This window comes from Acinonyx jubatus, chromosome B1, assembly GCF_027475565.1.
Source record: "Acinonyx jubatus isolate Ajub_Pintada_27869175 chromosome B1, VMU_Ajub_asm_v1.0, whole genome shotgun sequence".
NCBI classification, from domain to species: Eukaryota; Metazoa; Chordata; class Mammalia; order Carnivora; family Felidae; genus Acinonyx; species Acinonyx jubatus.
In genome coordinates, this window is record NC_069382.1 from 72492944 (window position 1) to 72518397 (window position 25454).

General features: G+C 40.6%; 1 protein-coding gene across 14 annotated transcripts in view; it reads right to left on the bottom strand.

Moving 5' to 3' along the window:
* The window catches only part of TRIM2 (tripartite motif containing 2), a 158947-nt gene that overhangs the window by 43547 nt on the left and 89946 nt on the right, over positions 1-25454 (bottom strand). For 8 of the 14 annotated variants that reach the window (XR_008296072.1, XM_053216852.1, XM_027067541.2 and 5 more), the window contains exons 2-3: positions 12216-12400; positions 7130-7367 (exon numbers count right to left, since the gene is read on the bottom strand). Coding sequence is in view for 13 of the 14 variants with exons in the window: in XM_027067541.2 (XP_026923342.1) it covers positions 7130-7367; positions 12216-12400 (423 nt within the window). In the remaining variant the exon portion in view is untranslated. Of the gene's footprint in view, positions 1-7129; positions 7368-12215; positions 12401-22040; positions 22748-25454 lie in introns of those variants that run through there. The other 6 variants (XM_053216853.1, XM_027067537.2, XM_027067562.2 and 3 more) reach the window with 4 other exon arrangements.

Below are 25454 nucleotides of genomic sequence, written 5' to 3' on the forward strand. Positions count from 1 at the left end.
ATCAAAAAGAATATAAAATACTTAAGAATACATTTAACCAAGAAGGAGTTAGACTTGTACACTGACTTCTACAAAACATTGTTGAAAGATACTAAAGAATACCTAAATAATGGAAATGAATGTAAAGATATCCCATGCTCATGAATAGGAAGATTTAATACTGTTAAGAGGGCAACATTCCCAAAATCGATCTACTGATTCAGTGAAATACCTATCAAAATTCAAGCATCCTTTTTTCACAAAAGTGAACAAACTATTCTCAAAATTCAGATGGAATTGCATGGGACTCTGAATAGCCAAAACAATCTTGAAAAAAAAAAAAAAACTGGAAGACTTTGACTTGTAATTTCAAAAGGTAGTACCAAGATAGAGTAATCAGAATACTGTGTTACTGGCCTAAGGACAGACATATAGATAGATGGAATAGAATTGACAGTCCAGAAATTAAACCATACATTTATGGTCAACTGATTCTTGACAAGGGTGCCAAGATCACTCAATGGAGAAAAGCAGTCTTTTCAACAAATGATGCCAAGAAACTGGATATCCACATGTAAAAGAATGAAGTGGAACGCTTACCTCACTCTACATACAAAAATTATCTCAAAATAGATTAACAACCTAAATGTAAGAGCTAAAACTATAAAACTCCTAGAAAAGAAAACATAGGAGTAAACCTTTATGACCTTTGATTAGGTTATGGTCTTTTAGATATGACACCAAAAGCACAAGCAACAAGAAAAAATAGATAAATTTGACTTCATCAAAATAAAATCTTGTGGATGAAGGGTACTATCAAGATACTATCAAGAAAGTGAAAAGAGGGGCACCTGTCTGGCTCAGTCAGTAGAGCATGCAACTCTTGATCTCAGGGTTGTGAGTTCGACTCCCATGTTGGGTGTGGAGGTTACTTAAAAATAAAATCTTTAAAAAAAAGAAAGTGAAAAGAATAGGAGAAATATTTGCGATTCATATATCTGATAAGGATGTAGTTTCCAGAACATATAAAGAAACCCTACAACTCAAGAACCCAATTCAAAAAACTGGCAAAGGACTTGAATAGACATTTCTCCAAAGAAAATATACAAATGGCCAATTTGCACACACAAAAAAATATGCTCAATATTATTAGTCACTAAGGAAATCCAAATCAAAACCACTACGAGATACTTTATACTGATTCGGGTGGCTAGACTCAAAAAGTCAGATAATAAGTGTTGGTGGAAATGTGGAAAAATCAGAACTTTCATACTTTGCTAGTGGGAATGTAAACTGGCACAATCACTGTGAAAACAGTTTGGTGGCTCCTCAAAAGTAAAATACAGAATTACCATGGGACCCAGGAATTCAATTCCTAGGTATACACCCAAGAGAACTATAAACATACATCCACACAAAAATTTGTACACGAATGTTCATAGCACTATTCATAATAGCCCCAAAGTGGAAACAACATGAATATCCATCAACTAATGAATGGACAAATAAATTGTGGTATATCCAGACAATGGAATATTATTTTAGTCATAAAAAGACATGAAGTTTGGCCATATGGTACAATATAGATGAACTTTGAAAACATTATGCTGAGTAATAGAAGCCAGACTCAAGAGGCCACATAATTTACGACTGATTTGTATTAAATGTCTATAATGGCCAAATCTTGCAGAGATAACATGCATACTGGTGATTGCCAGGGGTTAGGGGTAGGGGGGAATGGGGAGTGGCATGATGAAAAAGTTCTGGAACTAGTGGTGATACTTACACAACCTCTTGAATACACTAAAAAAGACTGAATTGTATACTTTAAAAAAAATTTTTACATGTTTTTATTTATTTTTGAGAGACTGAGACAGAGTGTGAGTGGGGGAGGGTCAGAGAGAGAGGGAGACACAGAATCCGAAGCAGGCTCCGGGCTCTGAGCTGTCAGCACAGAGTCTGATTTGGGGCTCGAACTCGTGAACCTCAATCATGACCTGAGCCAAAGTCAGGTGCTTAACTGACTGAGCCACCTAGGTGCCCTTGAATTGTATACTTTTAAATGGTTAAACTGTTTAATTTTATGTTATGTGAATTTTCCCTTAATTAAAAAATTAATTTTAAAAAATTGCATTAATTAGTTTAAAAAAATGCATCTTTGAAGAGAGAGCTACACACATAGGTGATTGTCCCTGGTTTGGAATCCTAAGTGTTTCTTGGAAACAAAGGCCCTAAAATCATTCTAAAGTGTGAACAACTGGTCATTCCCAAATGTTTGTGCTCAGAATCTGGCAGCTTTGACTCAAGCTGAGAGTTAATTGCGTCAAGCGTGAGACTCAGCTGAGCTCATCCATCTTGAGTGAGATAATACTGGTGTTTGTTCTTGGGGGCGGCTGGGCCAGAGGCCAGGACTAGCTTATTTTTGTTGACAGGTAGACACTACTTGTGAAGATGACAAGGCAAGACCATATGCACTACTAACATGCTAGAAAGGGTGGTCAGGGCCTTGGAACAGCCCTGAGGATTGTGGAAGTGGGGACTTGTTAGTGGTAGGGCATTCTTAATGAGGATCTCTTCTTTGTACCTCTTAACATCCTTGTTAGTAAGGTGCCTAAGCAAGCCATAACAGGGTTTAATGATCATTTGCGGTTCTGGGACCGTGAGGCATGAGCTCAAATGTCTGGTTTACGTGCAAAGAACCTCTTAAATCACTGACCATTATTCCCATTTTTCTTTGTATTTGGACAATGCAGCCATGGCAGTTTAATTAGAAGACAGAGAGTGTCACAGCACTTAAAGTAAATGACAGGCTTTCATCCACATGTGCTAATCAGCACCAGGCAGTTTATGAGGACAACATCCTGCTTTATTGTTAATTACCCAATTTTATTAACCTTCAGATGCTTGAATTGTTTTTAAAGATTTACCCATGGCAATTAACTGCAGCAATTTATCTGCAATATTGCATGCATTTGGCTTGAATATGCAATGAGGACCCCTGTTTCAAAGCAGCAGCAGTGAACTACAATCTATGATAAAACAATAGAACGATTCAAGGCACACGCTGTTAATTTCCAAGACCTCTTGCTAGCTTATAAATTTTATGATTCCAAAGAATCATAATGACCCAGCAAAGAGAAATCAGCCAAAACATACTTTAAATAGCTTCATCTACCTTAAGGAGGTTCAAATTCTAGATAGATCTAAATTTTAGTGGATTTGATGTGATGCATTTGGAGAGAGACAAAGGGAAGTTTTAACCTAAAGGATTCTTTAACTTTGCTGGAATCAGCATCTCTAAGACAGATTCTGCTTAGCAGCTGGTGGCATCCAAGGGTCTCTATTGCTTCTATACCCTTCTCCTTTCTATACTGAATATACAGTGTGGAATGACTAATTAAAAAATGAAAGTCTATATAAACATACAAGCATACCCACATATTAGCATAATTGTCATCTGTTACCAAACCATCAATTTTAATGGCTACCCAAGAGTCAGGTATACCAACTTACCATAATTTAGCCATTTCCCTAATATTGCACATTCAGATTATTTCTAATTTTTACTCTAATCTAAAATTTTCAATGAACATTCTTATATCTTCATTCTTTTCTCCAGCTATTTCCTTAGAAATATTTCTACTCGTGTAATTACTGAATTAAAGGACAGGAAGTTGTGTAAAACACTCATTATAGTTCGACAAACTGACATAAACTTTCTGAAGAGCAATTTACCCTCCCACCCACAGCAAATGAAAACATCTCCCCATATCCTCATCAGCACTGCTTATTATCTTTAAAAATCAATTTGAAAAGATGTGATTATTTGTGAAGCTTGATATTTCTCATACTATTATTAGCCATTTATATGTCCTCTGTGAATTTTCTAAGTTCTCTGCCCATTTTCTTTTGTGATGTTCATATTTTCCTAACTCTTAATTCTTTTGTGATGTTCATGTTTTTCCTGATTCTTAATTCTTACATAGTAAGGATTTGTTGGGGTATTTTAATTAAGAATTTTACAGTTATTTTCATGAACCGAATGATTAATGGTTTTCTTTTTCTGTCTTCACTAGATTTTGGTATTAAAGTTATGAGTATATCACGAGTGAATTAGGGAGTTTTCTATCTTTTCTTAAGATGCAGACCACACTATGAATCATATTTGTTTTACACATATTTGTTTTGAAGGAATTAGGTTTCAAATAAAGTTTTACCAGTTTCTTGCAAAATTAGCAGCCTACTCGGGTTTTCTTGATCACTTCCAGTTTCCTAGATAATCATCCATTTCGTTCAAACTTTCAAGTATATTAGCCTTTAGCACCTAGCATTGATATATTTGTTCTAAAATATTCCTTTTACCTGTACTGGTATCTCTTTGTTAGAGTCCTAATTTGATATATTTTCCTTTTGTTTTACCAGATATCAAATTATTGCACTAATTAAAAAAACCAGCTCTTAGGTTTATTAACTCAATTGTTTTATTACTTTCAAACCAAGTTTATCTCTATTATTTCGTGTTCCATATATTTGTTGTTTTCCCTAGCTTTTTGAATTGAACTCCTTTCATTTTTTTAATAAACGTTTATTTATTTATCTTGTGAGAGAGCAAGAGAGAGAGCATCGGAGAGAGAGCAGGGGGAGGGGCAGAGAGAGAGGGAGAGAGAATCTCAAGCAGGCTCTGCACTGTCAACACAGAGCCCGATGCAGGGCTTGATCTCACAAACCGTGAGATCATGACCTGAGCTGAGCTAGAGCCCCTCTAGGAGAAGACAGCCTCAGGGAGAGCCAGTGTGAGAAATGGTCATAAGAAGAATGCTCAACTAATTGAAGGCACCATTTAAAGTTTCCTTTACAAAACTTACATGGTAATTCTCCCTTGGAGTACACTGTATGGGAAACCGTGGTTATTGACAGCCTGGTGTGCTTTCAATTAAATAATTAATTAAAGATACGTAGGGGCGCCTGGGTGGCTCAGTCGGCTGAGCGTCCAACTTTGGCTTGGGGCATGGTCTCACGGTTCATGAGTTCGAGCCCCACGTGGGGCTCTATGCTGACAGCTCAGAGCCTGGAGCCTGCTTTGGATTCTGTGTCTCCCTCTCTCTCTGCCCCTCTCCCATTCGCGCTCTCTCTGTCTCCAGCTTCCCCATGTCAACAGCCTCCAAACAGCGCATCCCTAAAGCTTTCTCTTTTGTCTGCAGTAGAGCTTTCCCACTCCTCTGCCTGCCTTTGAGTCTCTGCCAAAACAGAAGTGACAGTGGCTGATTCCTTGTTATAGCAAGTTCAGGACAGACAGTCTCTGTTTGTTTCTACATTTCCATGTAGAAGATACTGTGCTTAGTGCTAGCAATATAATGGTGAACATGGTCCCTGACCTTCTGGAGCTCACTTTCTAAAAGTAAGGCCAGAAGATCAACAAATACACAGATGAAGGCAAGCAGAGCATGGTGGATGCCAGGAAGGAAATCCAGGAAGTGACGTAATTGTTAATAAGTGGGTGTCAGAGGTGGTTTGCCTCAGTTACAGAAGACTGCTCTGTGTGGGAGCAAGTTGAGCAGAGACATGAAGGATAAGGGTGAGCTAGCCAGGGAGCATTCCGGGCGGAAGGCACAGAGAATAATCAAGCCCCAAGGTGGGAAGCCACTTGGCAAGTTCTAGGCCAGTGAGGCTGCCGTGTGGTGGGCAGAGAGAGTGGCATGAAATGAGGTCAACAAACAACAGTTATGGCTAATAATTATTCCTTTGCTCTAACAATTAATAGCTTGCTTGATAGTGGTTTTACTAGACCCATGCCTTCTATTATAAGCAGCTTCTAATACTTTTGAAGTGGCCATTACAAAGAAAAAAGTGAATAGTCACTGATGAGAAATAATCTTCATAGCTAACATTTATCAAGAGCTTACTATAATGCTTTATATGACTTAAACATTTACTTCTCCAAGTAATCCCATATAGTAAATACTATTATTTAATTTTTTTAATGTTTATTTATTTTTGAGAGAGAGAAAAAGAGTCTAAGCGGGGGAGGGGCAGAGAGCGAGAGGGAGACACAGAATCCAAAGCAGGCTCCAGGCTCTCAGCTGTCAGCACAGAGCACGACGCGGGGCTGGAACTCACAAACCGGGAGATCATGACCTGAGCCAAAGTTGGATGCTTAACCGACTGGGCCACTCAGGGGTCCCTAGTAAATACAATTATTACTTCTTCTTTACAGATGAGAAAGTGAGACACAGAGAGCTTAATAAACGTGCCAAAGCTGACACAGGAATAAGTTGAAGAGTGGAGTTTGAACCAGGCAGTTGAAATCCAAAGCCATGGGGCGCCTGGGTGGCGCAGTCGGTTAAGCGTCCGACTTCAGCCAGGTCACGATCTCGCGGTCCGGGAGTTCGAGCCCCGCGTCGGGCTCTGGGCTGATGGCTCAGAGCCTGGAGCCTGTTTCCGATTCTGTGTCTCCCTCTCTCTCTGCCCCTCCCCCGTTCATGCTCTGTCTCTCTCTGTCCCAAAAATAAATAAACGTTGAATAAAAAAAAAAAAATCCAAAGCCAGTGCTCTTGTACAATGCGGCCTCTTCAGGTGACACAGCTATTGTGAATCAGTTATTTAATGGTACACACAGGTTCAGCTATTATGCTTGCTAGTAGCAGAAAATACGTTTGAATTCAAAATCTAGAATCTATTGTCAAGGATTCACACATCTTCAAATTCTGTTTATTATTGAGGATTAGGGCCTAATGGAGCAGGAGAAAAATTTCCCTCAAAAGAAAAACAAAGAGCTGTAATTAATTAATATTTTAATAATCATTCTCAATTTGCAGCACGTATCTATTTTTAATCTTTATCCAGATTTTACTATATAGATACTTATGTGGGTCAAGAATACCCACTGTGCAAATAGTTATGGGTTTGCTCTCCTGGGGAAACTAATAATACATGCTAATAGACACAATGAAGATTGATCTGATCATTTAAATGAATGTGATCAGAGCAAGTAAGCAGGCAAAATAGCCTGAGCACTGCTAAAAATGCCTTCTAATTACTCATTTTCCAGGTGGAGTTCTGCTTTAGCGTACGTATAACCTCTGATTGCCCGAAGCCTACCCAAATCAAAGCAGTCATGCCCCCAGGCCGCGTCTGCAATCCGCTCACTTACATTTCCATCGTGGTTTGGGCAAGAGAGAGGCTTTCCGGCAGCCACAGCGGTGACCGTCTCCAGGATGGAGGACTCCTCAACGTTGCTGCCGGGAGTTCGCTGCAGCACGTCCATCAGGTTCGTGATGAAGAAGTTGTTCTGGAGCGCGGCCACCCCCTTCTCGGGCAGGATGGAGGTCTGGCGGCACACTGGGCAGGAGAGGGTTAGACTGTGGGCGGGAATGTAGTTCTGCAGGCACCTGTTGCGGGAGCAGAAGCAGGTGGACTGTCAGCACAGTGGGCTCTCGAGCAAGAGCAGGACCACCTCTTCTCACAGGTACCTTACATTCTCTGCACCTACATGGGCTACTTTGCAGAAACTCCCTGTGTAGTTTCCTTCTCTAGGAAAATGAGATTTCAGCAACCAAGAGGTAATGTGTACTCCTGCACCCCTATCGACTGATCAGGCAAAGGATAACCCTCAAGGAAAAGAGTAACATCATTGACTTTGGTAGTGTTCTGGGGAACCTTGCCCCAAGTGAGCAGCATTGGCCTCTCCGGGGAACTTGGAAGAAGTGCAGAATCTTAGGTCTTCCTCCAGGCCTGGTGAGTCTGAATCAGGTGATTTATATGCCCATTAAAGGTTGCAGGGGACACCTGGGTGGCTCAGTCGGTTAAGTGTCTTTGGCTCAGGTCATAATCTCGCAGTTTGTGAGTTCAAGCCCCGTGTTGGGCTCTGTGCTGACAGCTCAGAGCCTGGAACCTGCTTCGGATTCTGTGTCTCCCTCTCTCTCTGCCCCTCCCCGCTCACACTTTGTCTCTCTCTCTCTTAAAAATAAATAAACATTAAAAAAAATTTTTAAAAGGTTGCAAAGAATTGCTCTACAATATCCAGTGTCATGTTCACAGATTTGTGGATTTTTACAATGGGGAGAAACAGGTTGAAGTTTTCTCTTACTGTTGAAATACTTAAATTAAGCCACAGGTAAAGTAATTACTAACAAACTTCATATGTGAAATTGCTCATGTGCTAAGTTAAATAAGAAGGTAAAGATGTATTTTGATAACTGATTAACTCAATGGAACAACTACTCAAGAAGGATAAAGAAATGTGTTTTCATATATAGCAAATTGCATATTCAGTTAATTTTTAATTATTTCTTACACATAGTTGCATACAAAAGCATAAGCAGATCTCCCATGTTAAAAACACCTCCCAGTGGAGGGGCGCCTGGGTGGCTCAGTTGGTTAGGCATCTATCTGACTTCAACTCAGGTCATGATCTCACGGTCTGTGGGTTCAAGCCCCATGTTGGGCTCTGTCCTGACAGCTCAGAGCCTGGAGCCTGCTTCAGATTCTGTGTCTCCCTCTCTCTCTGCCCCTCCCCACCTCATGTTCTGTCTCTGTCTCTGAAAAATGAATAAACCTTAAAAAAGAAAAAAAAAACACCTCCCAGTGGAAATGTTTTGTTTAAAGCAGGGATAGGACACCCGGAGTCATACCAACATGATCTCTTCCTGCCTCTCCTCAAAAGGCATCAACTTAATTCATTTAATTAGCAAAACGCATTGCTAGTAATGACTTATATACATCCTGCTCACTAGATTCACAGTACTTGCAAAAACCGTATGAAGTAGGTACTTTATTTACTTATGTTTTAATGTTTATTTATTCTGAGAAAGAGAGGGGGGTGGGGAGGGGCAGAGAGACAGGGAGACAGAGAATCCCAAGCAGTCTTCCCACTCTCAGTGCAGTGCCCGATGTAGGGCTCAAACTCACAAACCGTGCGATCATGACCTGAGCTGAAACAAAGAGTCAGACACTTAACCAACTGAGCCACCCAGGTGCGCCTGAAGTATGTACTTTAGACACCCGAGGAAACACAGGCTGAGAGAAGCAAAGTTGCTTGCTCTCAGAACTCCAGTGGTCAAGGGCAGAGCAGGAGTTCAAACCCAGGCGACTCAGGTTCTTAGGCACCAGAACCTAAGCTCTATATAACTACTACTCTACATAATGTTTCCCTGTTGCTCTGCCAAACGAAATTTGAAAACTTCTGATTTCATCTCATTCCCCATATTAAGTAGATAAGAAAAATGCCATCAAGGAGGTTAATGGACTTTCCTATGTCACAGAAGTACCTAGCACTGAATCAATACCAGAAACAGAATAGCTTTTGCTAAGGTCACTGAGGGCATCCAAATCCAGACAATAGACATTTTTCACTCCTATCCTTCCCAGTACCACTCATTAAATGTGACCGCTGCCTCCCACCTCTCCTTTTTTGAAACGTTATCTTCTCTTGCTTGTGACAGCACACTCACTTGGTCCTCCTTCTCCTTCTGTCTGCTCTTGGTTTTCTACTGGCCAGTCCAGGCTCTGTCATTAGCACCCCTCTCTCCCTGGGACATCATATCCATGTGCAGGGCTATAAACACCACACTCCCACATTTCTATTCCTTCCACAAACGTCTCCTCTGAGCCCCTAATCTCTACACCAACTGCTTTCTTGGCATCTCCTCTTAGATGTCGCACAAGCTCTAAGACTCAACATGTCCAAAACCAAAGCTATGTTCTTTCCCCAAACTGGGTCCTCTTTCCATCTCAACAAACAGCACCCCCATCCATTCATCTAGGAATGATGGAGCCATGCTGAAAACAGTAACTGTCCTTCATATTCCACATCCAACCCATCACCAAAGGCTGGAAATTCCTAAATACCTTCCTACATTTCCAGTTCTCATCATCTGCTTTACACCAGCCTTTCTTGGGTTTCTGCAGTGGCTCTATGCACTGTCACCCACCCTTGTATCCTCTATCCTCTAATATTCTTCATATTGCGACCACTGTGACCTTCTCAAAACCCATTCCATGCATTCCACAGGGACTTGCTGTGGTAGGCTCTGGAAAATCTCTACCACCGGCCATTAGACAGAGGAACAGAAGTAGATTGGGTGAGACCCAACTGAGAGGGCATGAGGCGGACCCAGGACAGCCCAAAACTGTTGCTTCTCACCTGTCAGAGCATGTAAATGGGAGCCAAACAGCGGACTGCCTGGGAACTGAACACAGGGAATAGGAGGCTCTGCCAGGCTCAGACTGAGTGCCTCTCAGTGTTATATATGAAGAGGCCAACTGCTGCAAATCAAATAATGATCTTACCATGTGAGCCCAGGGACACAGGGACAATTAGCTGGTATTCATGTTTTACCTAGATTCATTGAGTGAGGGGGGGGAAGTCACTCTCCATATAGTCATTTTGGACTATAAATTACAAAATGCACCAAAGTATAAAATAAATAAAGTGAAAAGTGCTAGTGCCCTATATACCACTACTAAAACAAACAAAAACTCTACACACACACACACACACACACGCACATACACCCCAAAAGAACCCCCTAAAAAGCAAACAAAAAAACCACAACAGCCAGTAACAAATCCACCTTCTCCGTCTATCCATCACCAGCATGTATACGGTTATTCTGTTGCACCTGAGATCTTACAAAGTAAATCAACTTTAACAAATGTATATTAAATGGATGGTAAATATAATTAGCACTGATTTGAAGCCATTGGAAACACCACTTCCTATTCTATAAAAAGAATTAAAGCATTTTAATTATGTATATTTAATAATAATAGAAAATATATTTAACACAATGCTATAAAACATAATTACTATATTTATTTTTAAGAAAAAAAAATATAACCTTACTAGGGAAATACTTAAATTAGGACACAAACTAATTACTAACAAACTTTATCTGCTTAATTGCTTATGTGCTAAGTTAAACGAGAAAGTAAAGATGTATTTTGATAACTGATTAACTCAATGGAAAAAACTAAGAAGGATAAAGAAATGTGTTTTCATATATAGCAAATTACATGTTCAGGTAATTTATAATTATTTCATACACATAGTTTTTTTCTTCATCTGCAACATCTTTATGTTCAAATGTGCCATTAGTATATGTCTTCTGAAGTATCTTTTTTTAAAAAATTTTTCATGTTTATTTATTTTTAAGAGCAAGAGAGACAGAGCGTGAGCAGGGAAGGGGCAGAGGGAGAGGGAGACACAGAATCTGAAGCAGGCTCCAAGCTCTGAGCTGTCAGCACAGAGTGTGACGCGGTGTTCGAACTCACAGAATGTGAGATCATGACCTGAGCCGAAGTTGGACGCTCAACCAACTGAGCCACCCAGGTGCCCCACTTCTGAAGTATCTTTGAGAGGAAGCTCTCCCTTTTAACTAAGGTATTTTACCTCATGTGTTGTATGGGAGAAGATAATAGATTAAAAAAATTTTTTTTAATGTTTATTTATTTTTGAGAGAGAGAAAGGCAGAATGTGGGCGGGACAGGGGCAGAGAGAGAGAGGGAGACACAGAACCCGAAGCAGGCTCCAGGCTCTAAGCTGTCAGCACAGAGCCCGATATGGGGCTCGAACCCACAAACCACGAGATCGTGACCTGAGCCAAAGTCAGACACTCAACCAACTGAGCTACCCAGGTGCCCCATAATAGATTTTTAATTGGCCCTCACCAAAGATACTGTATGAAGGAACTGTGGTTGGCAAAAATTGACGAAACACAAGGGAGAAATTAAAACATTTTTGAAATCTTAAAATATTTAATGTTCTATGTCCTGTGGGAATGAATCAGTAGCTACTAGATTGCTTTCTCTCACTTGTAGTTATTTAAAATAGAGTAAATTAGGGGCGCCTGGGTGGCTCAGTCGGTTGGGCGTCCGACTTCGGCTCAGGTCATGATCTCACCGTTCGTGAGTTCAAGCCCCACGTTGGTCTCTGTGCTGACAGCTCAGAGCCTGGAGCCTGCTTCGGATTCTGTGTCTCCCTCTCTGTCTGCTCCTCCCCTGCTCATGCTCTGTCTCTCTCTGTCTCAAAAATAAATAAAAACATTAAAAAATTTAAAAAAAATAATAAAATAGAGTAAATTGTTGGCAACTCATGATTATGTTTCTAGATATCTATCATAAGCACAAAAGAGTTATTGTCTCCCATAGGTAACTGGACAATTCTGGAAAGAACCCCTTGGTAAGCTGGAGGAGATCAGTCTGTGAAACTCTCTTCTCTGAGCACAAAGGAGGCTTACCTCTCGCAGAAAGTGTGCAGACAGGGGAGAACCTTGGGATTCTTGTACCGTTCCAGGCATATACTGCAAATCAGAAACTGCTTGTCAATCTGGCGCACCACAGGACTTGGGATGTTGGTGGCTTCACTGGCCATCCTAGACCACTGACATGGGAGGCCGGCTGTCTTTGACCCTGCACGCTGCTGCTGTCAGACAGGAAAAATATATAATAACTTGTAAGTGCAAATCAATCATTGGTTCATTCACTACAGACACCATGTTATGAATACAGGTAGAATTCCATGCCAGTGACCTCAAAATGACCATAACCAACCCTCAATGCTGGATGAGGCATACAGTGAAATGCCTGTTTATTTTGTAAATCAATAAAATGATCACATGTTCACCATGCAAACAAAACAAATTAGAAGACGTATGTTGCACAAAGAGGCATGCCTGCTGGCTTTGCAAGCAGGGGTAACCGAGGGACCAAATACTTATACAGCTCTGCCTGTTCATGCCTTCATTTATGACTCTATTTAATTCTATACCTACAGTCTTATAAAAGTATAATCTATATCAAATAGAACAGTCTTACTAAGATAAAATGGTTTCCCAACTATTGTACTTGAAGGGGATCAAAACGTCACTCCAAAATGTGCCATCTTGGCATAAGGATTATTTTGAGCTGGAGGCACTTGAGAAACAGCAGACACGGTAAGGCAGCTGGTGGTTGGCGAGGGGCATTCTGTCCTCTCCCCCCTGCTTAAAAGCAGGGCATCGATTTCCCATTTTCAAAGGAAATTTTCATTTGTAAAGGTGCCCCACTCTCCCATACCAAAAAGAGGAGACTCTTAATTATCACCAGGGATAGCATGGCAGAGGAGTCTACATAGCAAATCTTACTCAACAACCCTTATGGACCATACATTTCCTGGTCACTTTCCTACAATTTACTGTCCCTAAACCTCCTTTTCCTTTATCTAGCCATTTCTCCACCATTTGTCATCCTTTGTTAGAACAGTATATAAGCCCCCAGGTCCAACTGCCTCTCTGGGTTTTCATTTCTTTTCTGTGAAGCTCCCATGCATGTAAAATTAAAAGTATTAAATTAATAAACTTAGAATATTATATATTATGTTGGAAAAATAAACTACCAGTAAAATGTGTACATCCTTTTCTCTTGATAATCTGTCTTTTGTCAGTTTAATTTGCAGTCTTCAGGAACAGAATTGAAGTGTGTTAAGAAAAAGTTTTCCCTCCCCTACATACTGTTAACATGCAAGGATGGAATAATTAGAACTTGTTTAAATTTTTTTTAATATTTATTTATTTTTGAGAGAGAGAGAGAGAGAAAGAACATGAGTGGGAAAAGGGGCAGAGAGAGAGGGAGACACAAAATCCAAGTTAGGCTCCAAGCTGTCAGCACAGAGCCCAACGTGGAGCTCGAACTCACCGCCTATGAGATCATGACCTGAGCTGAAGTCGGACGTTTAACCGACTGAGCCACCCGGGTGCTCCAGAATAATTAGAACTTTTTATTAAGACCTTTGTATGTGGTTCAGAGTGTTCTCTTCAGAACTAAAGATAATTCCTAACATTTTAAGAAATGTCTGTTGGTATTCATGTGTGGGAATCTGAGGGACCTGGTGAAATTAATTAATTCAGAGAAGGTTTCAAAATGTCAGGAATCGTGCCAGAAAAAGAGAATTAGAAGAGGGCAAGAGAGAAAAATGCAGAGGGCCTCCAAGGGAGGGTAAAGTTACAACATAAACACAGCTTCATTTACCACCTTGAAGAACATCTGGCTTCTATTCCAAAAGGGTAAACCAAGGTTAAGCTAAAATTCACTTCTTAATTTTCTAAATATTTGGTAAGGTGTCTACAGCCCCCCAATTCCCAACAGAAACACTCTTTACAAAAAAAATTTGTTAATTTTCAATATGACCCTAGGCAGGAAGTAATATTATTCTCATTCCACAGATTTTTGAAAACTTGGCTCAGTTAAGAAGTTTGCCAGAATGCAAAACCCATAGCCTGTTCACTCCTTAAACCACCATACCTCCCTTGACCGTGTGCTTTAAGAAGGCTGTATGTACTATAAAAGCTTGGTTTATATATAATATTTTAACTTGGCCTGGGACCTGTGTTTGAAGCTGGGAAATACCATATTTACATAATCAACAATTCTACAATTTTTAATGGAAATTTTTTTCAAACATGAATGATAGTTCTTCTCTCTCCCCACCAGTTCACCACATTTTTAAAAAGTATGTCAACTTGTAATAAGAAAATTCTATCAGGGAACCTGGGTGGTTCAGTAGATGGAGCATCTGACTCTTGAACTCCACTCAGATCATGACCTCACAGTTTGTGAGATTGAGCCCCAAGTCGGGTTCTGCGCTCTCTCCATCTCTCTCTCTCTCTCTCTCTCTCTACCCCTCACCTGCATGTGTGTGCTGTCTCTCAAAATAAATACACAAACATTTAAAAAATTCTACTAGTTATACATAATTGAGTATAGTTACATATAGGACACACCCACATCCCAACTCTATACTTTCTAGATAAGCTTATTAAAGAGCATGATTCATAAACAGACAGAACATTGTGAACCTGCTATACAAGAGTGTCACATCTGAACAGAACTCGCTGCATTAGTTAAAACAGTGTGAGTGCGACATATCTAATTAGCCAGCACTATCTGCTCTCTCTTTCCTAGAATGTCTCCCTAAAGAACTAGAGTAGAGAATGATATTCATTGATTGGATTAAATGTGGCTCATCTCTCAGGAGCGCAAAGTATTGGCACATCATCTGCTTTTCTTAACCACATCCCCATGACATCAGAAAAGGGAAGGAATGGATTTGTCTGTCTTTAAGATAAGGAAACCAAAGCCGAGGGTTTAAATGACTTGCTCAAGGTCACCCAGTAAAATCAGTGAATCAGAAAGCTCAGATTTCAAGTCTTCTGCTTTATCTGATACCTAATCTTAAACAAGATTAACACTTTGTGTGTGTATGTGTGATAAAAATTATGGAGTGCTCACTTCATAAGTGAGCCCAGCCCCTGAGCAAGGATGACACAAAAATTCATGATGTGTTCCATATATATATATTTTCAATTATATCTAAGGGGCACCTGGGTGGCTCAGTTGATGAGCATATGACTCTTGATTTTGGCTCAGGTCATTTTGGCTGAGACCCCTGATCTCAGGGTCGCAGGATCCAGTCCCGCATCAGGGCTCCAAGTTGAGTACAGAGCCTGCTTAAGATTCATTCTCTCTCTCTCTCTCTCTCTCTCTCTCTCTCTCTCTCCCCCTCCCCCTCTGCCACTCTCCCCTGCTCACACTCTTTCTCTATCTCTAAAACAAACAAATAAATAACTTTTTAAAAAATTATATTGAACTTTTCAGTTAAAATAAGTTAAAAATAATTTTAATTTGAATAGCTTTTGAAAAATTTCATATCCCCCTTTGAAATAATCAGTCATGCTGAGTATTGAAAAAAGTACAGAGAAAACATCGCATTGACTTCACTCTTTTTTTTTAACCTTAGAATTTTAGGGTTTGGGCAAGGAGAAACCATTTGTTTTAATCAAATGGTATGATTTGAGTAAATGAAATTTCTTGAGCTCACATCATTATGTTCTGATGCTGAAATAAAAATATTTCACTCTAATTTTATGATAATTATTGAAGTGGGTGGGAGTAAGTCTTTGTTAGTATTGTTAATTTATATGGTAAATTAAGTTGACTCCTTAACACTAATTTAAAAGCATGACAATATTACAGATCTGTCACAAGTGACCTGTTGAAGACATCTGGATTTTTAGGACTCTCAGAATCAACACAAAAGGCTTCCAAGCCCCAAAGATCCCCAAACCGAGACTTTGCCAGGGTAATGATCATTCCCTGAATATAACTGGATACCCACAATAGAAAGACAATTTGACTACTCCTAAAGGGATAAAGTACCGAGAAAAACAGAGGCACAGAATGTGCTAACAAACACCACAGGAAGCTTTCCATCAGTCTGAATACGCCGCGAGGAACATACATAAAATGTATACAGCCTTTAAAGTGTCCGGGCACTACCACAGTTTCTGGTTGCTTTGATTAGAAGAGCAATAAATACTTATTTAGATTCTCGGCTGTTCTCCTTTCGCCATCTTGGTTTCGGAAGTGTCAGAGATCCTTCTTACTCGCATGACCAGCAGAAATAAGCACATGACAGTGAAAGAGATCAGCATATAGAACTACTCTTCTCCTGGAGATCTGCAAAACCAGTTTCTGGACAGGAGCACCTACAAGCATGCATGGAATGGGCTTTTTGTCTCTGAAGGAACCCGAATCCTCTTGGATGCAGGAACTAGCACTCTACATACCGACAAAAGGCCAACACAGAGGAAATGACAGAGAAGGGATGGCAAGAAGGGCCATTTTAAAAAAAAATTTTTTTAGCTTATTTTGAGAGAGCAAGTGAGGGAGGGGCAGAGAGAGAGAAAGCGAGAGAATCCCAAACAGGCTCCGCGTTGTCAGTACAGAACCCAACTTGGGGCTCGATCTCATGAACCATGAGATCATGACCTGAGCCAAAATCAAGAGTTGGGCTCTTAACTGACCGAGCCACCCAGGCGCTCTAAGAAGGGCCATTTTAAAACTACATAAATAGCCAACATTAGGGTGCTGTTGACATTAACTAGCTATGAGAGCTCTCGCTATGTGGGGAGACTGGCTGAGGCTCCTTGTCAGTGGAAAACCAACAGCAATACTGCTTACAAGAGGGGTTTGGTCCTCCTCTCTACCTCTCTGTTCAATAGCACCTTCTCAATCTGACCATTCTGGTTAAAATTGAAACTTGCCCCCCAGCCCCCAGCACTTGCTATCTCCCGTCCTTGCTCTCTGTCTCTGTAGCAATGGTCACTTTCTGATATAGTATGTAATGTGTTTATCTTGCATATTGTCTCCTCCCCACCTCTCTAGGATGTAAGATTCACGAAGGCAAGGATTGCAGCAGCTAGAACTGTGCCTCATACATGATAGACACTCATTATTTCTTTGAATGAACTGAGCAAATAAAGTATAACACGGGAATGGACTCAGTCCCAGTAGCAGAAAAAAGCGGCACTGGCTGACTTAGTACATAATAAACAGCATGGTTGTCATCAGTCATGTGAATGTTTTCATTTGACATCAGACATTACCTGCCTTCCCACGTGATCATCTAATCTTTAGCAACACAAGCCGTCAGCCAGAGGGTAAATATTCAGTGACATACTTAAACACACTCACAAAGGCGGAACGGGAATTGAGAACCACTGAGGACACATGTGCGCAGAAATACAAAGTCTAAGAAAGTTGACACAAAAATTCCTCACTAGTGGGGCGTGCCCACTAAACAGCTTTTGTAACAACAATGCAATACGCATGTAACAAAATCCTTGCGCATAGAAAAACCCCCCATCCTAGCATTTCTTCCCTCACGTCACCTCTGGTATTTTTCCTGGCTCACGTCCTCAAATCCCCTAGAACTTGGTGGAAATGACAACCAAGTGGAAAAGAAGAACTTGAGAGGAGAAGAAACAAAAGGAAAATGCCTGGGTCCACAATTCTAGGGTTGGGACCACAATTCCCACCCCAGAGTATACCAGTTAGATCAGATAATGATCCAAACTTTTTATTGCTGACACCAGAGGGGGAAGAGCAGGAAGGGAGGATAGAAGACAAAAGACAAATTGAAAGCACTCTGCTTGAGAAGGGGAGAGAGTTGGGGGAAAACTTGTTGGCTAGGCTAGGAAACACGGTTGGGAAACAGGTCAAGATTCCTTTGGAAAATAAAATTTTAACATGTGATTTGTGGGTAAGAGTCAGCATATTTGATTATATACCATCCTAAAGGCACTAGATTCCACTTCTGTTTAATTTTATGGCATTCCTGGGTTACTGCTTCTCTTTGTTGCCACTTAGCTGGATTAATTTATTAGTATGGTTACATTTTTACTGCCAATGACAAGGACGCAGACAGGCTAAAATCAGCTTCCCAGGGTGCCTGCGTGGCTCAGTCGGTTAAGTGGTTGACATCAGCTCAGGTGATCTCTCACGGTTTGTGAGTTCGAGCCCCACATCCGGCTCTCTGCTTCAGCCTGGTGGAGCCTGCTTCAGATCCTCTGTCTCCCTCTCTCTCCCTGCCCCTCCCTCTCCCTCTCTCAAAAATAAATAGCATTTTAAAAACAGAAAGTAGTAAATTCTGAATTATTAAAAAATAAAAATAAAAAATAAAATCAGCTTCCCAAGAAGTTAAAAATTTTTCTGGCGCGTTTACAGGAAAGAAAATCTCAAACTATTAGGATTATCTATAACTCACAATGTTCTATCTTTTACCTGCCAGGACAGATGGTACCTAGAGCTCAAGGCACAGGTTAAAACATGACTAAAGAAACAAAGTATTTTTAGTTTTTAAAATTTATGAGCATATTTTTATTCACCTGCAACTGAATTTGCATTGTTACAGAGGACTTAACTAGAAGAAAGAAAAGAGGACAATCTTCAGTGAAATTAAAACAGGGTGACCTATTTCCAGATAAATCAAGCCTCCCAAATGGGCCATTTTGTAAATTAGAAGGCCAGATGCAGTATCTTTTCTGATAGTACATGCATGAGCGCGTGTGTTTGGGGGTGAGTAGGTGTGTATTCCAGAAGCCATTCACTTTAACTTCTGTCTGCAGGCAAGGATGTGCCCAAGCTTTCCAAAGGTTCTTATCATTTCCAGGGTCCAATGTATGACAGCTTCCCGAGGTTGCTGGGTTTTACCACACGGAAATTGATTTATGTCAAGCCCCCAACTCATCTTTAGAATATTTATGCCTATTTCCTCTACCTCTTAGTATAGATAACTATTTGTCTTTGCCTTCTTCATAGACATCCTCACCTTTCACGATGCAATTAAGTCGGTTCTTAAGATTTGCTTTGGGTTTTCTAAGGTACAGAAAGCTGGGTCTGTGTGATTGAGTGTTAAGTGGTCAGGCTGATTAACACTCATCCACAGTGCCCTGGGACAGTCAGGATGAGTGGGGTTTCCTCTCCCCACATCCATCACCTTGCCAAGACTCTTTCCTTGCTTTCCTTTGGGACTACAAGGAGGTTGCATATTCTGGGACCACAAAAAAGACAGAGGAAGGCCAAGGCCCTAAGCTCTGGAAATTGGGCAAGGTTAGCAAGAAGGGGGAGGGGAAATTTCTTCTACATCAGAACTTCAAAAGACATAGGCCTGTGCAACAGCAAATCCCCTTTTGTCCCTGGTGGATAGGAAGTGCATTATTTAATTCTGTTGCTGATTAGAATAAATGTTTACCTTAATAAGTTTTCAAGAAGAATAATGAAAAGCACTTAATGGAGGAACGGAGGTGACTGAGAACATGAAGGCAGAAGAGGGTAAAGTAAAAGAGGGTAGAAAGACTAGCACGCAGAAAGCAGTAATGAAGGTTCCTTCCAAGGTGCTGTTTGAATAATTACACTGGGCTCATTTTTTCCCTCAGTATCTGGTTTAACCTAAACCTTCAAATTCTAGGAGGAAACCTGATCTGTTCATTTCAGACAACCTGCACAATAAAAATATTCAGAGAACTCTAATAGCCAGCCCCATTATAGGACAAATTCTATTCTGACACTCAAATCCTTACATAAGTAATAAAGGGCACAGATGGCATCAGACATTTTCAAAAAAACAATTACAGGTGTGTGCAAATTATAATTATGCCGTAATTAGAAGTAATTCAGTCACATTTTTTAAAGAAAAAAAACCTATGAGAGTAAATAATTTGGCAGCAAATTTTTTAAAGTGTAAAAGTATTTCTCCTCCATACATTTCAATAATACATACAAATGTTTTGTTAAAGTCTTAGTTTTATCAGAGAGATGATGAAAAAAAGCACAAGGGAGTCTTAAAAATTAAGCTTAGGTTAAATTTTTAAAAATTGCTACACATTTAGAATTTCTTCGACTTAAAGATAGATACAAGAAAGTCATAACTTTGGAGTAATTAATGTCTCCAAATATCCAAATGAAGGACGTTTTCAATTTTTAGTAAGACAAAGAATGAGTGTTTTTGCTTATTTCACAAGCAAAAAAATCCACGAAGCTTTTTTCATATAAGTAAAAAAAAAAAAAAGTCATCTCAGGATTATAATATTAACTCTGGTGAAAAATATGTATAGATTTTATTCTCCATTTTTAAAATATATGGAATACATATCCTGGATTCCTATTTCTCCAAACAGGCACATTGTATCGGAGAACATTTGCACATTCAGTCCTATTTTAACCTTTCCAATGCAAATCACTTGGGTCTTTCTAGGAGAAAACTGGAAAGAAACGCTTAGAGGTTTAGGATAGGCCACGACTCAACGTCTCTGTAACAAAAAGCTGCTTTCTCATACCACAGCACACATGAAACTTCTCATTGTGTGCTTGCTCGTTCGGGAGGGGCGTGCATTATTTAACATTAACAGACGGTTAGGACCGGGGCTGCTGAAGCGTCTGCCTGAAAATAATGAAAGACACCAGAAAATAGGTTCACGCTAAGCAGAACTGAATCCTCATACTTAAGAAATCAATTGAAGAAGCTGGACAAACAAATGGCTCTCCTTACATATTCTAACCTAAAAAAATAACAAAAACCTCTAACAATTATTCACAGAGAATAAAACTGCAGTAATACGATCTAAGCCAAAGAAACAAACTAATAATTTTTAAAATGCTTCATTCTGAATCCAGATCTGCTCCTGAAAGCAATGATATTGAATCTATCTTAAGACAGATACCATTATACCTTTTGGTTCAGAAATCCACTTATTAATATTTAATATTTAGCTTAAAATAAATAGCCTTCCTACTTGCTTTCCTATCCTCCCAAAATAAGGAATAATGAAAGGGTGGGGCACACTAGTAGAGAAAGCTGTCAGAATAATCGTAGCCACTGTTTCAGGAAGCAAATCTAAGGTCCAACCCAAGGATTTCTTTTCCCCCCGTGTAAAGCTACCATTGAACTCCACCCAGATTTGAGTCTACTTCAAAGGCAGGCCAAAAAAAAAAAAAAAAAAAATGTTAAAAAAGAAAAAAAGCCCAAATCATTTTCTGCATATTTGCTGATTATCAATGGCATTTAGAATTCAGAGGGTCGAATCATGCATTATGAATGAATGGGTTTCCAATGGTAACTGGGAACTCAACCCCAGGGTTCTCCAACAGAGGACCGAGTGGGGGAAGGGTTGAATGGTTCATTCTCCTCCACCCTGGGGTATGGAGGAAGGAATCCAGCAACTTAAATACTTCATCCCCATCTTCGCACCCAACAGAGAAATGCTGGGAGGGAAATATTTTATTTAAAATAAGCTGAATACACATTAAAATTGAGGACTAGTAAAGATAAAAATCTAGTCACATCACATTAGGAACTTGATAAGAAAGAAAATCTTGCATGCCTCTCTCCCTATTCTGGTTAATTTGGTGCCTTTGTTTAAGCAAAGAATGGGTCTCCCTCTATCTGATAGTTACAGAGCATGCAGCATCACCAAGAGAGAGAAGGGAGAAAAAAAGAAAAAGAAAAAAAGAAAAAGCCAGAGCAGAGAGAGAACAGGAGAAATCAGCTATCCACCTGGCATAATACTCAGCAATCAGAACATTTAGGACCTACCCATTTCTGCAGACAGACTAATCAACGAGGCAAAGAATTAAATCCTCCCAAGCCTGTCGCTGCAGCTCCGCGGCAATCCAAAAGAACAATGCACATTCTGCTAACCTCCCAAGTTTGGAAGCACCATGCAAAGAAACTGGTTAAAATTCCCTACCATGCAGTGCAGCCATCATCAGAAGCCCAGCATATCTTCTGCTCTATGTAGTGATGTGCCAGTTCATGAACAGAACAGAGAAGAAAAATGGAGGAAAAGAGAGAAGGCTCAGGAAAGTCGGCAGGAATGTTTCTGGGTCATTAACAAGTGGGAGACCCCTTTCGGTATTCAAACCAATCAATCTTTATCTTACAGGACATCTTTTTCTCACTCAGCGTCTGTTGAAAAGACTGCAGCAAACCAAGCAAGGGATTATGGGATAGGGATGCAGCAGCGAGCTGCAATGAGATTCGCGGGTGGCTTGCTTTCCCCTCTGAGTCAGCAGTCAGCTGTTTCCACGCTCTCGTGCAGGGCCGCGGAGGTCCCTCGCCGGAATGTGGCCGCGCGGCTAAGCCGGGGAGAGCCCCCGGCACACGTCTCCCGGCGCCACGCAGCCCGGACAGACACCGAGTTACAAATCGGAAAGGGGGTGTGCTGATAAGCAAAAGGGGGATGCAGTGAGAATAGATCCTAGAAGGAAAACTAGGTATACGATGCCTCAGTTCAAATTTAGAGGAGTGTTTTCGGTGGGTGTGAGAGCATACAGTCACTTCCTTTCGTTAGGGAAAACATACTGTTTCCTTAGATTTTAAGTAGCTTGAAACACAAAGGTAAACTTATAAATATGCAAAACAGCCGAGTTCAACAAGCATCAACTAACTTTTCCCCTCTTGGTATCTACTCAGAAAAGGGTCTATAAAACACAGTCCCTCCAAGTCAAATAATGCAAATGCCATTCCTCTGTTTTTTGTGGTCCTAATCATTCAGACAAAAATCATGTAGTATATTTATTTGCTTCAGGGGTGAACAGAGCCTGCTGTTTTTCTGATGATGGGAACGTTTCAGTTAAGGGTTGAGAAACTTGGCAAACCTTGCACACCTATATACCTTGATTTCCTATTAGACGACTAAACTATTTTTTAGTTTTCATAACATAAAAATGATCACGTAGCCATAGAAAAACAATTAGATCCTATGACAAACAATACTTTAGAATTAAAAAAATCTACATATCATAACGGAATTTACAATCATTCCTTTTTCTACAGCAGGGGAGGCAGGGAACCATACTGCATTATATTCTTTGCTTAGTTACTAGTTTAAAAGTGGACATGAGGGGTGCCTGGGTGGCTCAGTTAGTTAAGCGTCTGACTTCAGCACAGGTCATGATTGTGGTTCGTGAGTTAGAGCCCTGCGTCGGGCTCTGCGCAGACAGCTCAGAGCCTGGAGCCTGCTTTGGATTCTGTGTCTCCCTCTCTCTGCCCTTTCCTTGCTCACGCTCTATAGCTCTCTCTCTTTTTCTCTCTCTCTCTCTAAAAAATAAACATTAAAAAAATTTTAAATTGGACATGAAACCTTTTATTTAAATAAAGTTGTTAATTCACACATTTGATTACATTAATATTCATCACATCCTTTCCACACAGTCAGGCATTGCATTGAGCCCTGTCATGGGGCACTCAGCTCTACAGAGCAGTGATGATTACCATCAAAGGTGTGGGTGAGTGTCAGTATCCAGTGAAATAGACCCCAGACATGCCAATTTTGCCATGCTATTTCAGGTGGTACACAATTCTCAAAAGCCCAGGTTAACACCCTACTTTACAAGTTTTTTTTTTTAATGGCTTTATTGAGATATTCACATACCATATAATTCATCCATTTAAACTGTACAAGTCAATGGCTTTTAGTATATTCACAGATGTGGGCAACCAACAGCACAGCCAGTTTTAGAACATTTTCATCATCTCCAAAAGAAACCCTGTGCCCTTTAGCTATCACCCTCTACCTTCCCACCCCCACAGTCTTAAGCAACCATTAATATACTCTCTGTCTCTATAGATTTCCCTCTATAGATTCTGGTCATGAATGGAATCCTATAATATGTGGTCTTAGGTATCTGGCCTTTTTCACTCAGCATGATGTTTTCAGTGTTTATCCATACTATAGCATGTGACAGTATTCTGTTCCTTCTTATGGTAGAAAAACATTCCATTGTATGGATATAGCATGTTTTATTTATCCATCTGTCAGTTGATGGTCACTTGGGTTGTTTCCACTTTTTGGCTGTTATGAATAATGCTGCTATAAACATTCCCATACAGGTGTTTGAGTGGACATATGTTCTGGTTTAGAAGTTTAATTTAATTAGAACCAACCCCTAAAACTACAGGCAGGCTACCCCCACTCCATTTTACCATGTCCTCTTCCTAAGACAGTCCCTCACAAAGGAGCCCGACTTGGTGCTGCTGCTGGCCTTCTGAAGCCAAATGCATTGAATGCTGACTTCTCTTGCAGCACATCCTCCTGGCCTCTCTCCTTTTCCTCCACTCAACCCAAACTCTGGGGCATACAACTGGAGGGAGTCTCTCTTCTCAGAAGATAGTGGGAAAGTGGGAGAGATCCTTAGTCTTTTGGCTGGGGTTGCAGTCACTGAAGGTTCAGTTACTCATTTGATCATTCATTCCAATAAATACTTATTGAATGTCTAGTGTGCGCCAGGCACTGAGTACGCATGAGGATACAGAGAAAAATGTAACTGTTTCTCAGCCCTCAGGAAGGTTGAAATCTAGTGTGGAAGACTGATTAATAAGCAGGCAATTGCAACATGGAGTGGTAGGTGCTTTGACAGCAGAGGGAGTGGAGGGCTCTGGGAGCCCACAGGAGGGACAGGCTGGGGCAGGGAGGCATGGGTTACATTACAGGCATAGAGCACAGCACAGGCAAAGGCTTGGAGGCAAGAGATGGCTCACAGGAATTGAGAGTGGTAGTTTAGTGTGGCTACAGCCTCGGGTGAAGGTAGAATAAATGAGGGTCATGTATGTTTTTGATGTTTTACTTGGAATTGGGAATATCTCTTTCTTGGAAACAGCATTCCTTAGGACAGGTGGGTTTCCAAATAGCTTCATCACCATGATTTAAGTATGGGTGAATGCGTTCGGAGGACCCAGTCTGCAGCCTAACAGACTATAATGTTGTTTATTATAGGAAAACACAGCCTCATTTTTAGTGCATGTCTTGGCAAATGAATACAACCCTTTACAAGCTGGGCCTTGCGTTACCACGGGATGGGTTAGCAGGCCACAGCAGCTCCTCCTTGGCACTCCCTGGCAAGCAACAGGTAGATAGATGGTGGTGGTAGTGGCTGTTGGTATATAGTGGCTCAGTTCCTTTCCGAGTTATATTGACGCGTCACACAACTACACCGTAAGGCTTCGAGAGCAGAGAAGCACCTCAACTCTTTGGGATGGAGACGGCTGCACACCTCACTGACTTCTTAGAGGCATCTTGCCCCTCCTCACTGTTTTCCTCCAGTTGAATAGACATTAGTGAGTTAACTGTCATCAGCCAACTTGGGATGTACACTAAGGAAGT